The sequence below is a fragment of the Hippichthys cyanospilos genome, chromosome 15 (genome assembly GCF_059441005.1).
Source record: "Hippichthys cyanospilos isolate Australia breed blue-spotted pipefish chromosome 15, RoL_Hcya_1.0, whole genome shotgun sequence".
In the NCBI taxonomy this organism is placed as follows: Eukaryota; Metazoa; Chordata; class Actinopteri; order Syngnathiformes; family Syngnathidae; genus Hippichthys; species Hippichthys cyanospilos.
The window spans coordinates 5903453-5922455 of record NC_142383.1 but is presented as its reverse complement, the minus strand read 5'-3'; the positions used below and the strand labels follow the sequence as shown (position 1 = coordinate 5922455).

At 37.0% G+C, this 19003-nt stretch overlaps 1 protein-coding gene across 3 annotated transcripts in view; it reads right to left on the bottom strand.

The window, feature by feature from the left end:
• The window catches only part of exd3 (exonuclease 3'-5' domain containing 3), a 44504-nt gene extending 26841 nt beyond the window's left edge, over positions 1-17663 (bottom strand). Inside the window, exons 1-19 of one of the 3 annotated variants that reach the window (XM_088435193.1) lie at positions 17636-17663; positions 14752-14818; positions 11498-11562; positions 8800-8958; positions 8380-8565; positions 8222-8275; positions 7909-8051; positions 7736-7842; positions 7585-7658; positions 7288-7326; positions 7022-7188; positions 5956-6103; positions 5688-5886; positions 5496-5605; positions 4471-4654; positions 4192-4364; positions 3531-3755; positions 2974-3027; positions 2758-2889 (exon numbers count right to left, since the gene is read on the bottom strand). In XM_088435193.1, coding sequence (XP_088291319.1) covers positions 2758-2889; positions 2974-3027; positions 3531-3755; positions 4192-4364; positions 4471-4654; positions 5496-5605; positions 5688-5886; positions 5956-6103; positions 7022-7188; positions 7288-7326; positions 7585-7658; positions 7736-7842; positions 7909-8051; positions 8222-8275; positions 8380-8565; positions 8800-8958; positions 11498-11562; positions 14752-14779 — 2247 coding nt within the window. In that variant the 5' untranslated portion in view covers positions 14780-14818; positions 17636-17663. Of the gene's footprint in view, positions 1-2757; positions 2890-2973; positions 3028-3530; positions 3756-4191; positions 4365-4470; positions 4655-5495; positions 5606-5687; positions 5887-5955; positions 6104-7021; positions 7189-7287; positions 7327-7584; positions 7659-7735; positions 7843-7908; positions 8052-8221; positions 8276-8379; positions 8566-8799; positions 8959-11497; positions 11563-14751; positions 14819-16525; positions 16590-17439; positions 17489-17635 lie in introns of those variants that run through there. The other 2 variants (XM_088435192.1, XM_088435194.1) reach the window with 2 other exon arrangements.
• Positions 17664-19003: the final 1340 nt, after the last annotated feature.

Genomic DNA, 19003 nt, shown 5'->3' with positions numbered 1-19003 from the left:
TTCTCTTTTGCTTTTTCGCTTGCTGTCATCACCTCTGTTCTCACCCCTCCCTCCCCTTTTCCTCTTGCTAACACCACCATAGGTCTGACCCCTCCCTCGTGTGGTGTGGCGGTTCCTGTTGCTCTTGTTTTCACTTCCCCAGCAGTCTGGTGCGTGGGAACCAACGTCGCTGCTGCTGCTGCAGCAGAAGCACTGTCCATGACTCTCTCAATTCCCGTCTGTGTGTGCGTGTTTAAAAGGTACTGAGGTGTGTGCATGCGTGACAGTAACAGGAAACGGGGATTTGTGTGTGTATACATCTCACAGTATATGTGATATGTGTTTGTTGGGTCAACATCTATCTCAGAAGGCAATCTGTGCAATCTCAACATCCCTATAAAAGGTTAGCATGGGACATGTGATGGCACTGAGCATCTGAATGGAAGTTTGTGTGTGTACGTGTGCGGCAGGCAAGTATACCAATGCTCCTGTGGCACATTAGCAGGAAGGATAGGATTTAGCTGACTAAAAGGAGTGTAATGAAATATAAAGCACAGTGAAAATCACCAAGGGAGCAACATTTGAAAAGGATTCAATTTAAGGACAAAAGTCCGTTCAGTAAGCTCTTTGTGCAAATGATTGCATTAGTAACAAGGATGGACAAAAAGCTATTTCAATCAAATCAGTCAGGGCATTCATGAAAACTCATGGTTACAAATTGACACTCTAATGATTACAAGAATTAAATTGACTTGATAATATTTCACAAATGAGGACCCAAAATGGGTCGAAAGTCAAATTTATTATTTTCACATTTTACTGATCATCAAGTAGTCATGTAACATAGTATGTCAATTTTATGGCAATGTTGGAAACTTCAAGATGAAACCATCCAGTTAGGTTTTTAATAATCCTTCAGAAAATCCTTCAGACAACAATGATGTGGATACTCTGGACGCAATGAATTTTTGGCCACTGAAAATCCTCGGCCAAACATTTTTATTTTGTATATTGCATCCCAACATGAATATTCCACATGGCATTAGCCAATAAAAACAGATTGCAATTCAATTCATAAAAAGTTCAAGTATTTCATAGACTTTGTGACATTTTTTTTGCTGCACCATTCACACAAATAGTTTGGTGTAGAATTCAATTATTGTCACAATATGATGGAACCACATATTTTCTTGTAAGTTCCAGTACGAATAAAAATGACACTGTTGCTAAAGTATACACTTTCAAAAGTCCCCCTCAGAGAGCAATTTCCAAATTCATTAGGTGACAATAGGAGAGCCCTCAATATTCAGCACCTAATCTCAAACTAAAAGGTACATTGATAGCAGTTTTATGTGTTGTATCGTCTTTACAACTACTTCTTTCTATACACACAGGGTCCTTCGACAACTCTCGCTCCCTCTTAGGATCTCTATGGTGAACACAAATTCCTATGCCTTCAAAATCTGTGTGGCCTATTGATGCACACAGACAAACATTAACCCTTTCCTGGGCACAAACTCCTAAATCTCTTTTTCTGTCTTTTCTTGCTTCTCCTTCCACATGACATTCAAGCAGCAATGTGTGCTTATGACGAGAGAAGCCCAAGAAACAAAAGGCTTAGTAGGAACAAACCGTTCAGTGCTTTTCAATTGGATAATAAGGAAGCTAACTTTGCCTGGGTGGGCTGAAGCAGAGCTCAACGGGCCTGCTCTTGCTATTAAATGTTGATTATATTAGTATAATTACCATTTCTAATTGAGCCTTAGCCATCGAAGCCTAATTCTGATAGCAAGCTTTTAGATTTATAATAAATATAAAAACTGCCTGACACATTGTCATTGTTATGCATCCTTAATTACCAACCCTGGCGGGAAATCCTGTGACAGAGTGCAATATGTAAATTGAGTGGTTTTACGGGTGGCATAAAATGCGAAATTATAATACAAGTTACAATTGCGTGTCTGTGTGTGCGAACATTCATGTTTAAGAAAAGCTCTGAAAATACACACTCAACCAGTCACTACCGCACATGGCAAACACAAGTCTTCAAACCAACCACCCAGATGCCTTACATTAACTCAAAATACACCGAAGTAGTATCCCTCGGGTAATTGTTCAGTTGTAAGACAAATCTATCAAAAATTTTAATCAAATAGTTCTAATTAAACACCTGTTATGGGAAAATATTAACATAGTTATTAGACTTCACACTGACCTGATCAGCTGGATCAGATCAGCTGATAGTTTGCCTTTTAGTTACAGTACTAGTTATGCATTTTATTTTATTTCGTGTTCGACCGCAGAGTTTTTAATTCACTGATCGGTCTATGACGTCGTTAATCAGCTCAGTAAGCACAGTGTTACCCAAAAATCCATTTATTAAATACAATTTTAAAAATTGAGATAAAGTATTTAGGTGAGATTATGTTCTATTGCATGTTTTGAAGGCAACTATGTTGTTATTAAAAGTTCTTTTTAACAAATAAATGTTTTATATTCAAGTTAGATTACTTGTTTATAAAATATATGAATAAATAATTATTCATGTATATACACTAGTTATTATACAAATATTTCGTTTTTAAATAAATACATTAAAAAATAAAAAGTAAATACGTTATTTAAACAGTTGCACCATCTAGATAGGTTACGTTTCGTGATTTTTTTTTTTTTTTTTTTTATCTCGCTGATAGGCAATCTGTGAATGGCCCCACAAATCATGTCAAGGCCAATTACAGCACTAACACTTAAAGAAACCTTTTTGAAAATTCTTCCTACCTGGCAACGACTGAATATATCAGAAGGAGTTGGCCGGACATTGAAGTGTCTGAGCACTCGTACAGCTTGGTCTTTGGCCTTTTCTGAGCAGTCCAGGGAGAGACAGCGGCCCTCGCCCACCTGAGACCTCAACTGTGATGGTACATATACCAATGACACCAATGAATCCAGGTAAACTAAGCATTTGATCAATAGAAAATAGAATTGGACTCTTACAGTCTGGTATGGTTGTCCGCATGTGAGTATAACACGGTACTCAGCTTGTGCTAACTGGACAAGAGAGCACATGATTCAATGATCATAAACAGCTATTCAACAATCATGTTAACATCTAGTAATAAAAAGTATTTGGTTGTGGTTGTTATAGTAGTAAAAGGTATTTGGTTATGGTTGTGATTGTGCATTTAACACATAGTGTATTATATACAGTATTAGGGCTGGGGCTATTGAATCCTATTGATTATTTTTAGAAAACATCACATTTAATACTCATTGTTTGTGTCTAGTAGTAGCCATCCTAATGTTGTATACGGTAGTAACTGACTGAATATGTGTGGATTTAAAAAGTGGGGTTCTGCCAAATGAAGGGCAGCAAATGATAGTATGGAGTAGAGTTGGCTGCTGTTAGCTCAGGTTAATGACTTGCTAATTGATATGAGCATAGGCATGTGGATAGGACGCACCCCTTTTGAGCTCTCCATCTCAGCAAAATTAACTGTTGAGCCTGAATCTTTTAGATACACTTGGAATTGCTACATTTTCGATTAACATACCTTTGCAGCTACTCTGTGGTCATCATGATTTTCCAAAATGACCACATCGACTCCCAAACAGCGCAAGTACCTCCCGAGGCCTTGCAGCATATTGTCACACACCACCCGTAACTGCTGGGGGGCCAGAGGAGCAGGAGGGGAGTCTTCAGGGGGCTCCTTGCCACACAGGAGGCCTTTCTTGGTGTCAGAGCAAGGGGGACTGACCCATTGAGCCCCCTGACATTCCTAAATGGACAGAGACAATAACGCGATACTTAAGTGATCCCCACAGGGGGATTTTCTTTTCACTTGCAGAAGAGAACTGGGAGGTCAAAGCACAGGGTGAGCTATACAACCACCACCCCCGGCGCTGCTAGAGTGTCTTGGTCAAACACACATTGTTCCCACCTGCAGGTTTGATGCCCCAACTCAGATTCTTTACTAGGGCTCTTTTCATTTTGTGTCACTCACAAGCTCAGAGATAGTAATAGTACAAGTACTGGCACATTATTTACTAACTCTGCCAAGGAGGTTGTTTTAATCTGAGTGAGCAAAATACTGCGTGAACAGAACCATTCATATAGGGGTTGCTCTACCAACTGAAAGGAAGGTGTCAAAGAATGTGAGAAAATTGGAGGAAACAAAAGAAATTATGACTAATACATTTTAGCCAAGCCGTGACCTCTTTGTTGCTGCTGTGATCCATCATCTTCTTTTTTTTATCCTTCTGCTTTGCTTGTCCATTCTTCTCTGATTGCGTTAAAGAGATGGAGCGCAAATTGCTTGGAAGCCCAAAGTTGGTGGGGTTAACAGAGAGCACAGAGTACACATCCAACAAACAGTAAGCATCCGTCACTGAAATGGAGGGGTAGAATATGTGAATAGTAAGCAGTTATTTCGGGAACATGTTGATAATCAGTCATAATCGAGTATGACAATTGGGTGATATTGAATGACTCACCTGCATATCTGATTTGGCTGACACGCAGCGGCCGCTTTTTCCAGTTGGACATTTGCTCGCTCTTGTCAAGGGGCTTTCCCAGGACCTGTTGCACTAGCAGACTAAGGCCCTTCTCACCAGAGTCCTCTCCCACCAGCACCTCCTTAGGGCCACACTGAGCGTTGTTCACCTTCCTACACTGGATCTAAACAAGGGAATTTTGCAATGCAGTGACTCTTAGGCTGGGTTCACACTTCAGATTGAAGTGACACAATTTTGATTTTGCCTCTATCCGACCTGTATTTGATTTTTTTGATGGCAGTGTCTACGACACAGATCCAATTTTTTCAAATATGACCCGGGCCACTTGTGTATTTGGTACAAAATCCAATACGTGTCCGACCTTTTGACGTGCGACAACAGTCTTAATGGCCAGATTGCATTCATCCAACTCGCACACAGTAAACAGGTGACAAATGTCACAATTCTGCGCTCAAAAAAGTGGAAGCCGCTTTGAAAAAAAAAATCAAAAACAAAACAATAGCAGAGATGTTACTGTCACGTCACAAATTGCCATGGCCAAATACTACACATTTCTGATTCCTTTCCACTTTAAATGTAACAGATTAAAAAACTGTGTACTCTGCACATACAGGACTGTTTTGGGGCCTCTTGGCGTTCGCACACAGTGGAAATGTGAATGACATCACTAAAAAAAAAAAAATCGGATCTCACACACAAAGAAAAAATCGAAATTGATTATTAAGCCCTGCAGTGTGAACCTATCCTTTGAAACTGATATTGTCCTGCATGTCTTTTACCTGTTTATGAGTTGCAGAAGCATCATCCTGCTTTGTTGGTTTATTGTAAAAGTCAAACAAAAATATTGCTAGCAGGCTTCTAATGAGGCAAATTTTAGATATTCTGTCCCATCTGAGAAAGCTACTCCATTTTCAATGGGTGAATTTGAACTTATTTATTTTACAGTCAGTAAATACAATCTTTGTTAGAGATCGGTAAGAAATCATACACCACAATAATATTACCTTTCGGTGTACATTGAGGAGATCAAGGATCCCCTCTATTTTCAATGGCTCCTCCAAAAACTGAGGCCAAGTGGATTTGAGAAACTTAAGATCTCCGGCCATGCCATAACCTGAAAAAGACACATGGTTCTCAGATTATCTGTACAAATGTCTCAAATGAAACAGTTTTCATTGTCTAAATGTTTTGCTTACCCACTTTAAGGACATTTTGTTCAGAGAAAAAATTTCTAATGAACTCAATGGTCTCTGGATGCTGATAAAATCCATTTGCACAGAGGTCTAATAAGAAAACAGTGTCAAAAGTAGCTAGCTGTATCAGGGCAACCTGCTGAGTTGAGCTGCAGCCAAACGTGGGTTGCCACTCCATATCAACTCCCACGATACCACCCTTCTAAAAAAAGACAAAAAAATCACTCATTTGGGCATTATTCTTTTTCAGTTTATGTTTTTCTGTCCTCACCTTAAGAAGTGTTTGTCTACAACATTGAAGGGCTTCCCAGGTCTCCACGTACTGAACCTTTTCTTTGGAGAGGGGTGCCTGGTAGAACTTCTGACAATGAGCTTCAGATGGCATCCACTCCTCGTTGCATACAGATTTGCTCATATGTCTGTGCAGATGTGAGAGTTTTGCATACTAATGAATGTGTTGAAAAGGAATGACACATAGAAATATCATTATAGCAGTTTGTTCTAGAATGTATACATATGCTAAAAACATGCACTTAATTTCCCTTACACGCTTTGTACAGCTAAAATAAAAGACCCATTGTGAGTACTCTAAGATGGGTGTGCCAGTACATTTCAGCAAGCAAGTTGAATCATTTGGATTGTGAGAAAATAGGGATGTGGTCAACCAAACTGAGAGTGAAACTATTCCTCTTTTTTTACAAAATTGTTTCCGTATGTGCTCACCACAATTTGCATAACAGATATAGTACAGTAGAATCTCCCAAAACAAAATTTCCCATTGAGCATGATCATATTTGGAATTCTTTGCTCCAACAATCATCAAATCTTAACTAAGTGTACTCAAAATGTTAATGCCTTGTAAATATATGCAAGGTTTTGAACAGTAATTGTAACATCACATGTATAAACCGAAATCAATCACTAATAGGATTTAAAGAACACCTTTCAATCACAAGCAATAGCAATACAGTTAAAATGAGTATGATTTCTCAGTGTCCATTCTCATGAAAGGCCGCCAACAGATGGACACAAATGCACAACTGCAGCCACAGCTAAGCCAATTCTAAGTCATTTTGTTCACAAGAGACAGAGACAAAGACCGACGAATGGCTGGAATAATAAATCAGACACTGCTGGCACAGCACTATGTTTTAAGTATTTTTTTTTTTTAAATCCAAAATTGCTTTGAGCTGGATAGAGGGTACTTCGCTGAAAAAGGTGTAGACGTACTATGGCATCTTAATTCCAAAAAGTGAATTTGAATCAGAAATGTTCTCCCTTTAAGACAGTCAGCTTTGAAGATTCCACTGAATTTACAACAATTTTAAATAACTCACTGAAACTCAGGTGATAAACTCTGCTGGATCTTCCAAACGCCAATAGGAAGTCTGTGCCTAGGAAGGTTGTATCTCAGCGACCACTGAGCAGCTTTTTCAAGTCCGCAGTACTTGGGCAACATCTCCACCAACTGGATCTGGAGCTCAAGGTCATCTGCCACTACGGTCTGAATATTTTTTGACACACACAAAACAGTTGGCTCTGGAACAAATACGGGTACACATTGCTTTTCACACATGATCATCAACCTAAAAATGGTACCTACCTGAACATGGTCACTCCAATTCTCCTCTGTCATGCTTTGCTAAAAAAGGAAATCAGTTTTGATTGACAGAAATAAAATGTTTCATCTCCAAAGGATTGCAGCCAAAGAAATGTGTTCTTTATTTTCCCAACAAAAATTTACAACTAATTGAAATCAATTTATTGATACAAATTATAGTGAAAAGGTTAAACGAAAGAATCATACATGACTGAGCTGCTACAGCCATAATCTACAGTGATATGTGAATATAAAATCTATGCAAGCAGCACTACAGGTTTGTTCTAGGTTCTCACTTACATCAACAAATCTCTTGAACATGAGGAAACGAAGTGTATCCTGCCTCCTCTTGTGCAGGGCATTAGGACACAGCGCTGTATCAATGAGAATAACATTTTCTGGTGGATGCATAGAAAACATCTGTAGCAATGACACGAGTACATTCACAAACCTTGATCAATGTTAAATTTCTCCACAAGTCGGAAGACATGTTTTACCAACATTTTGGGCTTGATCTGAGCAAGGCTGTTTTTGGACAAGGAGAGGTGAGGGAAGCACCTGAAGAAAAACAAAAACTGTAAGCTTTTGTTTGGGGCGAGCGGGGGGTGTTAATGTGTACCGTACTTGCTTGTCATGTCTTTCAAGGAGAAATTTGGGTGGCACCAGGAGTCAAGTAGACAGACTAGTTGCTGTTCTAGATCGATTTTTCCTGTGACAAAGGTTTCTGCTAAGGACAACTTGTCCTGTAAGATGAGAGGCACGCATACCTGCAGTGGAAATGTAAATAGTATCCATTTAATTGGGCGTTAAATGCACAGAGAACAATAAAAAGTGTGTTTTAACTCATTCACTATTATTGACTCATTCACTACCATTGCGAAATGCAAATTCTGCAAAACTGCTTATTTCAAAACTTGGAATGTAATGTGTGACTCACATCCTCCAAATCTAGTTCATTCTGCAAATTCAGCTTTATACCAAGCACAGCTGCCTGAAAGGAAATGCAAGGGACGATTTGGATTATTGTGGAACACACTTAATTTAAATTAAAATTGCTAAAGACCTTCAGAAAAAATATTGACATTCAACAATCACCTCTTTGTAGCATTTGAAGGCAAGCAGCTTCTTGATGTGCAGACACAAGGTAGCTGGATCCAAAGTGGTCAGCTGGTAGATATTTATGAGACCTTCAACAAAACTGGTCTGGGTGTCAGTGAGAAGGGAAAGAGCCCGATGCCTAAGAATTGATGCTTTCTGCTCAGGAAGTGAAGTTAATGTAACCTGAGACAATAATGCACAGATTTAAGAAAAATCAGCAATAACGTTAATCCATAAATGTATCAGATATAGGAATAAGCTCGCTATCTATAACATTAATGTGATGAAGAAAAATCCAGAGAAATTTGTATTTTTGGAGCCAAAATGTGCCTTAAATGCATTATGCTTAAAACATGAAAAAAAATACAAATAAGATAAAAAGGTACAGAGGAGCTTTGTAATCGGAAACTCATCAACCTGGGGATGTGTCTTCAGCCAGCTCTGGAATTCCTTGGAGATCTGAGCCCCCAAGTGGCCCCGAGTCTTCTGTTTGGCGGGAGCACACTCTAGGATTGTTAGGAAGGACTCCAGGGGATCGTTCAGCTCTGAAAATCCCTCCTGGGCAACCAAATGGAGCTGTGGGAGGAAAACAAGGAATGGAGAGATTCAAGAAGTCAGATATGAGAGCGAAGCTAAGTATGTACAGTATTAAAATGTGATAATTTTGGCTACTCAGAACAACATTTATCATTGATTAATGTTTCAGGTAACATTTTTTTTCAGACCTACAACCCTAACACTTTTCCTACTCTACCACTATGACACAATTTAAATAACTATATATTACAATATAGGATTCTCCTAAAAAATCATGAAATGAATGGCAATATTTTAGTGCAATATTTAGCAATTTCAAACTTGTGATCGCGAAACAGCTTCAAGAGAGGAAAATACTAGTATCAGCTGCCCTAACACGTACCGATACCTTGAAATATGGCTAGGTGTCGGACCACTGCTAGGTATCAGTATCACTCATCCTTATCATCAATCAAAAAGGATTGCAATTTACACAAGTGAGCCGCATTTTAACATCTTTGAGAAAATACTGGTCTTGCAGACACACAGAAATATCTGTCACAATTTCTTAGCTACATGTCGGAAGTTGTTTTTTGTTTTTTAAAAAAATTGGAAATCATTAATCTTTTATTTGCACCTATGTTACAGGTTTAAATGTTAAAATGTTATTTAAAATTTTGGCAGGACAGAAAATAAAGATTTTATGATGGATTCTATGAAAAAAAGGAGTCGAGGTGCCATTCATTCAAGTTGTGTTTCCTACTTTCTAGAGGAAAAACATTTTCAACATCAGATGTCATTGTAAATTCAAGCAATTCACATTCACACTTTCACATAGTTGGAAAGCTGAAGTACAAGTACGTACCTGTATATATTTATATACAGGCCCACACAAGTCAAAGGACATAGTACATATCAGAGATCGACTAAAAGGCTTTTTATTTTAGGGCCGATGCTAATACTGATACCGATTATCAGAAGTCAAGGAGGCTGATAACTGATATTCAAAGCCGATATTCATCTCAGGGAATCAAGTAATATTTATTGTAGTTTTAAAAAAATGCATTATTATTATTGTTATTGTTAATATTATTCATCATATCATATATCATGTCATGTCATGTCATGTCATGTCATGTCATGCTCCTCCACAAGAAACTGTCAATACATCTTCTGGATAAAATTCTATCATCTAATTTTCTGTTGCTTGGGATTTCTCACTCAACACAGAAAAGGTTTGCGTAAAGTAACTGTTAAATAATAGTAAAAATAACTTTGTTGAAATAGAAGCGTGCGCACACGCATATAAGAACACAACTCTCCCCTCAATGTACTTAGTAATGCCTACTAAATTAATTTTACTCAACCTGTCAGGGGGACCAATCGGTATTGAAAAACAAAGTTTTGTTTAAGTGAAACTGCGGGGTGATGACGTATTAGCAATTGAATTAGCAACTAATTGGTTGTATACAACCAGTAACTGTTTTTTAGGGCAGTGTCAACAACACAGATGTGATTTTATTGGGTATGTGGTATCCAACACGTAGCCAATCTTTTGACATGCGACGGCCAGGTTGCATTCATCCTCTTCGCATGTAGCAAACAAGTGACAAACGTCACAATTCTGCGCTCAAAAAGGCGGAAGCAGATTGGTAAAACCAAAACAACAATAGCTGATGAGGCGAAGACACCCCAATGGAGGTGTATTTTGTCTCTTTCTCTCTCTCGCACTGGCGTGCTCGCTCGCTGGAAGCAAGTGAAAGATGTTGCTGACGCTGCACAAAATACCAAGACAAAAAAGTTTACTCTTCCCCTCCTGAATTTACCCCTTATATTTACAGTAACAGATTGAAAATATTCTGGCTCCGCTATTACAGTTATTTCAACGTCACCAGGTACTTCCGTAAACACGTGAAGCACTCACGCTGTCTGTGACGTCACGATGTCCCCAATGCGCATGTCTCATATAGGGTCAAATTTATTTGGAAATGTGAATAACTTCACAAAAGAATCGTATTTCACACACACACACACGCACACCTACACACACACACACACACACACACACACCTACACACACAAAAGGGAATTGAGCATTAAGCCCTGCAGTGTGAACCTAGTCATAATGATGAAGTTTATTGGCTTTAAGAGTAATACAAAAAGTACCAATATGGTGAATATAGCTCTGATAATTGACCCGGTCAATAATCGGTCGATTCCCAATACATATATGAGGTCCCTACTTAAGAATGCAAACTTGGCTTTAGAAACTTCCTTCAGGAGAAAATAATAACTGTGTGAGAATGTCTGGCGCTGCATCTTAATTTGCCCAACAGATGTCATTCCCTCAATATCCTCCTCACACAGATCTCAAGTTCATTCAGAGCAAATTCCTTCCTTCCTACTGACAGCCACTCTGGTTTCCTCATTAACACACATGCACACACACAAACCCACACACAAATTTCATTTAGGTCCAAGTTCTTTAACACACTGTTGACTGTTGCTTCAATTGCTCCATGTAGACAACAAAAAAGGAACAATGTTTTCACCCTTAACAACATTTTGTATGTGGAAATGATATATGGCGAACTCTCACCTCCTGCAAATTGTTGCTGCGCCATGTTGTGAGGAGCTCCTCTATCAGCACAGCTGGGTCAAGACCTGTGGGGATAACACACGTGAGGTGGGGTTTCACTGTGACCCTTGACCTCCTTCAACCTGTCAAGGAGTGAAAACAAATGGACGTATAGTTGATATTCCTGCCTTATGGAGAAACTGGATACATTTTAACAATAAATACAGTCCCGTTCAACTCGATTGTTCTAGAAAAACACGCCCAAACAAAACTTAGAGGTCAAATCCTTGTTTGTGACGTCACAAGAGATAGAAACAGGATTTACTCCAAAAGTGTGCTGTGCTATTCCTCTGGCCTTTTCTGTATTTTTGTGATGAAGAAATTGCTAGACAGTTAAATGTTTAATGATAGGAATAGAAAAATGTAATTTAACATATTCTGTTTCACAGAAAACATGTTTTTTTTTTTACTGTGGCCAAGATACAGCTAGTAATGTGACAGATGAGATATTTGGTCAAAACAAGCATAGGGAAGAAGCTGTGACCTCGAATATTATTTCTTTAGCAGACAACCTTGAACCACCGTAACATTGGAATAACAGCTGAGGTAGTTGGGAGTAAAATTGGAGCGCTGTCTGTGCAATTATAGTGAATGATTTTGTCTGTAAGTTGCAGTTCCTTTCCTGTCACTTCACTACCTTACCTGCTCCCTCTACCTCCCTTCCTCCTTCCCAGGGCTCATTTTCCTGTCCTCTGCGCCCTCCGGGCAGCAGGCTCTCTCGATTTTGTCTCGGATTTCCCCAGGAAAGGACTATGCACTAGTCATGGTGCAAAAAAAAAAAAAAAAAAAACCTCCCTGATGCACAGCCTGAGAACATAGACCCTTAGAAGACCTCTCCCTCCCATTCATTCTCATCCATTTTGGTCACTGTATGAATGTGAGATTTGTAATGGCTGTGAAAATCATATATATTTTAGCTAAACCTAGGAGAGTGCACATTAGAGATACCCTTATATTTCTAAGAAATTTGTAACCAGCTGGCCATTTAAAAAGTACATACATTTAAACATGCTGAATGAACAATATCCATTAGGATGGTATCGAGAGGCATAAAGGCATTTTGGTCCATTCTGGGGTCTTGGTTGGGTTGGTTTTGATTGGTATACATACAAATACAACAAATACAAGGGACCATCGTAACCGATGTACACTAATGTGTTTTATATACTGCTAGAGCAGGGATGAGAAACATTTTTCAGGGCATAAAACTTACAAAGTCTTCCTAAAGATATCAAATAATATTAAGAACATCAATTTATATAATGAGGATTTGCAAGTGAAATGTTTTATGTTTTTTTTTTTATAAAAGTTCCTCTGTGCTTTGATTTTTCTGATTACAAAAATGCGCTCATAGGCAATGCATGGCCTGTGAGCCGTGGGTTAGTGTCGTGTGTTATTCTCATCTAGATCAACCCAAAAAAAGGGAAACCCTCAATATGTACATAGTTCCGATGGTTTTGACCAAAATGACTCACAAATAATTAATGTCACACTTCCTTCTCTATGAAATTCAAGGCACGAGCTGCTCTGCCTGCCTGTTGCCAGGGAGCTGCCAAAATAAAAACAACGCAAAGATCAAGTGTGTAAAAGGGGCATTTGGTGTCACTTTAGCCACCAGAAAAAACTTCAGTGTGACTTGGCAGAGAGCTTTCGCGAGTGGTTGAGCCCCACTGGAAAAATGCCATGACATTCCTTAACAAGCACTTTTGTATTTGTTGGATGTGCTGGATAAACCTTTCAACAGGTGGCATTATAAAGCATCGAGCAGAAGATTAAGAGCACTTGTTGAATCTGAAGCTTTATAAAGCAATGTTTGCATATGAATTAGCCTGCTGCTTTTGAGCCTTAAGAGGATGATTTTTGAGCCTATGGATAAGTAATTAACATACAGAAGCAATTCAGGATCTACAATGTTTAGTGACACTTTCACATACATACTTTAACAGCGTGCCTAATGAATTTAGTTTAAACAAAAAGCAACATTTTTGTTTTTAAAATAAAGACATTTCTCACAATTGGCACCCGAAATAATTAACTATTTCTGTTATATGTATTATCTGAATCTGAAAGATAGTTTATTTTGGAAAAACCTTATATTTTGAAAATTGACAAGATTCTCTTGGATTTGTTTGGATTTTTTTTGATTGACAGGGGAAAAGGCCCAGCGAAGAGATTGGAGAAGACCCTACAAATAAGAAAAAAAAAAATAAATAAAATTTCAATAAGCATACCCAGGAGTCCTACTTGAAATAATGATTTATAGTGGTAAGGAGTTTCCAGCCAAAAAGGACCAGCAAATTGGCATATTTGTTAACAAGCCAGGTAAATATATATCATGTCTATGCAAGAAGATGATCGACTGCTGGAGATCGCAAATGACAGTGGCCTTAAAAGTATCTAGGAGACAACAACTCTGCTGGTGTTCTGATTTGAAATCCTGGCTGAATACCCTGAGACTGCCACCACAGCACTCCAAACCCTGTTGCCATTTCCAACACTATATCTGTCTGAATCTGGGTTTTCTGTAGTGACCACAACAAAACAAAACAACAAAGTTGACTGGATAGAAGCAAAACACTTCTGGTGTCATTGTCTCCCATCATTCCTAGATGGACCCAGCTTGGTGCAGAAAAACTAGCGCAGGGCTCCCATTAATTTGGCATTAAGGGAGGGTTCATATTTTATGTGCATTTTATATTCGAGCTGTATTATAAGCCCTCAAACTCAAGCGCTCTTGGACCATGCAGCAACACACCAGCAAGTCCAATTAAAATGAACAAAATTAAAGTTTGAGGCCAGCTCAAAGTCCAGCTTAAAAATTCAATTGAGAAGCTGTGGCATGACCTTAAGCTGGCAGTTGACGTTAGAAAAACCTCCAATATGTGGCAGAGTTGAAATAGTTCTGCAAAGAAAACGAGTCCAAAATTCCTCCACACTAGTGTGAAAGACTCATCACCAATTATCATGAACATTCGATTTCAGTTATTACTGCCAAATGTGGTACAACTAGCTATTAGGTTCAGAGCGCAATCATTTTTTCACATAGGGTCCGATAGGTTCTTGTAACCCCCTCGGTAAATAAAATCCTCATTTACTAACTGCACATCCGGTTGTCTCAGTGTGATATTAATATTAGTATAATTAAATGAAACCGAATACATTTTCACAGCACTGTAAGATAGGACCTTTGCACTGTGATGAAATGTAATACAAACCCTTTGAATGTGAATTTGAATGGTTCATTCAATCAGTCAATGGTTCAGGTGGTGAGTGAAAGTCAATCTGGGAAGAAAATAAAAGAAAACACTCATTGGACAGCAATGTTTATTTGAAAAGTGCTCATATTTCTGGAAGGAGGGTGCTCAGACCAACAAATAAATACAAAATGTGTTTACTCATTCACCACCATTGATGGCCATTGATGTCAAGGATTCATTTTAATTGTGCTGGCAGTAATTGAGTAAACGAAAGTGCTCAAAAGCAACTACTCCAATTGTTAGTTCAGCATAGGTGTTAAACATTCTGTTGTTGAGAGGGGTATCCTGCATGTTTTCAATGTTTCTCACTCAAACACACCCAATTCAAATGATCAGAAAACGTTTCAATAAAAAATTATGTATATTAATTATAATAATTTATATTAGTTTTAAGCTCAAGCAGAGCTTTCTGATGCGCTAATTGTTTGAATCAGATGTGTTGAAGAGAGAAATATTGAAAACATGCAGGATAACGGTCCTCAAAAACTGGAGTTTGACAGTTTGGAGTTTGAGGTTGCATCATCTCAGGTGCGTTATGATTATTTTTTTAACCCTTTCACTCTCATTGGGACAATGCGTCCCACAGCGTTTCAAAAAAATCGCAGTCGGTATAGGAATCATGGGTATAACATGAAATGGCATTCCAATGGTTCATTACACATCTACAGTATCTACAGATTCTAGTGCCGATTAGCAACTTTTCCATACACAATAAGCCAGTGTTGGGCAGACTGTCAACAATGTAGGTTGCGTTGTACAATTTCTCGTCAATTAACCGTCTAGTACTGTGGAAATATAGTGATAATATGTGCTATATACAGTATGTGTTACAATAGGATACCTTGATTATGTATTGTAGACGTTTTGTGATCATTTTCACAACTCTGGCACGTATATATATATATATATATATATATATATATATATATATATATATATATATATATATATATATATATATATATATATATATATATATATATATATATATATATCAGGAGTGAAAGGGCTAAAGAGCTATCATCTTACCAGTCGCTTACCAAAATCGCTGGGACCAAAAATATTTTAAAAAATCCATAAATAAAATCACGTCTACATTACTCTCTCGCCCACAAAAAGTCAATAAGTAAACATCAGGGGAGGAAAAAAAAGCACAGAATTAGAGGGTGTTTCCAAACTTTTGACTGTTACTCATATTGTTCTACTGTAAAGTGTCAACAGCTACTAGTGTATGTACTGATCAATCATACTGAACGTCTAATTTTTATTCATTATATATTAATCCTGAAATGTTGATGCGACATATAAAAACACTATTGCAATAATTTAACTGATTTTGATGAATATATTTTGTATTCAATAGTTTATATAAGAGTTTAACTATTTGTATTGCAATCACTGGCGATATACTGTCAGAAAATAATTTTTGCACTACTTTCTCAGCCTCGGTTCATTCGCAGCCGCTCGGCAAATGTCAATACTCTGCACTAAACTAGCCTGCTCGGCAACAGTGCGGACTTTTTTATAAGGGGAGCTGGAAAACATCCTCTAATTCAGTGCTTTTTTTCAATATTTACTCAATTGTAAAATCATACTTAAAGCATTGACACTATGAAGACTTATCAATCGAAATATTTGGTAAGTAAAAAATGTACTTCCGACCATAACGTGTTATAATTTAGATTCTTCACAGTAGGCAAGCTGTGAGTGATGCTTAATGGGCTGGAATTACCTTCATTTCACAGCTGTGCATTTTCAAGAATCACCTTTGATTTCTCAATGTGTATGAGACTATTTGAACTTGAAGGTGTTTAAAAAAATGTTGCAGTCGTATACTTTAAAAAATGTACATCTTGCCATCACTGCTTGTTTTCTGCCTTTTACTTCCATCAATGACTTGAGTTCCATACGAACTTGTGTTTCATGTACATTGTGTACATACAGTATCAGTACGTGTTTATTATGCTTATAATGGGTCAGTAGTTACTGGTTTGATTGTATCGTATAAAGTCACCCTTTACACAATACGAGGAATACATCTACTGGTCAAACCACTAAACAAGAGATTTCCAAACTAGGTTCTCAAGAATTTTAACCTATCCTCTACCACCACCTACTGTTATAGCTACGGAACCCAATTACACGATGGAACTTGTTACCCGGAAAATGTTACCGAAAAAAATAATCATCGTGCTAAAAAATTGACTCCGAGGACAGTCATAACGCACATTTAAATTCGTGTGAGCTAAACCATTAGCATTGTAAAACCGACAAATAACTACACGGTCTTATGTCTTTCGTACCAAATTTTAGCAAGCACAAATCTCGGGTGCCAATTCAGGATGAAACTCACTCTTGAGTTCATTCATTGATTACAAACAAAACTAATTCGTTTTGTCGTACGTATAATGAGAGTAAAGCTCACCACACGTTCATTTTTCTCGCTGCTACTTCGAACTATATCCACCTTTGGTTTCTGAAAACATGTATCCAAAAATTTAACCCTCATTTTGAGTTTAAGGCGATTCTTCATCTCAAAATTTTCTGTCATCTTCAAAAAAATACTTCATTTATGACAAATATGTGGAAAGTATTAGATGAATTCGTGAAATGTGGAAGAAATGCAATATTTACGGTATATTTTACCTGCAATCTAAAATTGGGGCGCACAATGGTATCCTTTACTTCCTGGTTTTGAAACCACTTTCTTTTTCGTTTCTCAAGTATTGAGGAATTGCAAGCAACGCTCAGGCGTTTATCGCCACCTACTGTAAATGAGTATGCCCAATTGAAAGAATGAGTAAAATGTGAAGACTCATAGGATAGAAAAAAACCTCTTTACCTTTATGCTAAATTTCCTTCATCTTTGTTGGATGATGGCGTCGGGGAAAAGAAAGATCACATGGTGCTTCCTTTGTAACACAGGAAAGAACAACAAACTCAAACAAATTAAACTCCACTTGAACGTCATCGGTCAACATTGCGTCAGTCGTGTGATTAAAAAAAAAAAAAAAAAATATATATATATAAATATATATATATATATATATATATATATATATATATATATATATATATATATATATATATATATATATATATATATATATATATATATAATTTTATTTATTTTTTAAATTATTATTAATTATTATTATTATTTTTTTTAATCACAGACTCTACCAAATTTTAACGGATTTAAGGATCATTCCAGAAATGGAGGATGGTTGGACTTCAGAATTAGTAAAATAAATGAACGAATAAATAAATAAATAAATAAACCTTCACTTCTCTGATATCGTGCTATATTAAGCAATAAAGGCTCAATTAGCTCATCTTACGTATCAATGGTACAATTTTCATTGCATGATTATTTGTTGTTTGTAGTACCATCGCACTAAGAAGAGCCAAGGCTCTGGATAACAGATTAAGACGAGTGATAGTTTAAAAACAAAAAGGACAAACTTATGTTAAATAAGTAAAAAAAAAAAAAAAAAAAAAAAACATATACATATACATATATATATATATATATATATATATATATATATATATATATATATATATATATATATATATATATATATATATATATATATATATATATATATATATATATATATATATATGCAGTTGCATGAGAGACAGTGAGTCGTTCAATCAAGGATAAATTTGTTTATCCGTTGTTATAAATTTCTTAAAAATAGAGGAGTGAACATACTTTTACTGTAACCCATTCTTTTGGAAAACTATTTGATGATGTAAAGTACAGCGTATTATGTGATTTAATGATGCTGTTCTTCTACCAAGCTAAAAAGGTTATGGGAACATGTGGGATACAAGTTGCTTGAATAATATTTATTAATTTAATTATTCCGTTCATTGAAACAAATCTCTTAAAATAACAAGAGACAGCAATGAAACAAATAATACCAGTTTAATTTTTATTTTAACTGTTTTATTCAGTTTAGTCATTAAGGGGCGGGACAGGAGAACACTTGCGCGGTAGGTACCCCTGGTTTATTTGGTATTTTTACTATTTCCATTTATTTTGTTTGTTTTTTTGAATTGGTATAACCAATGTAAGGCGTGCGACAAGTTTGAAAAAAAAATATCCAGGCTACATTTGGCTCTCAATTTATTTCAACACAAGCATGAATTTATTATTTATTATTACAGATACTGGATACAGATACAGGATACTGTAATT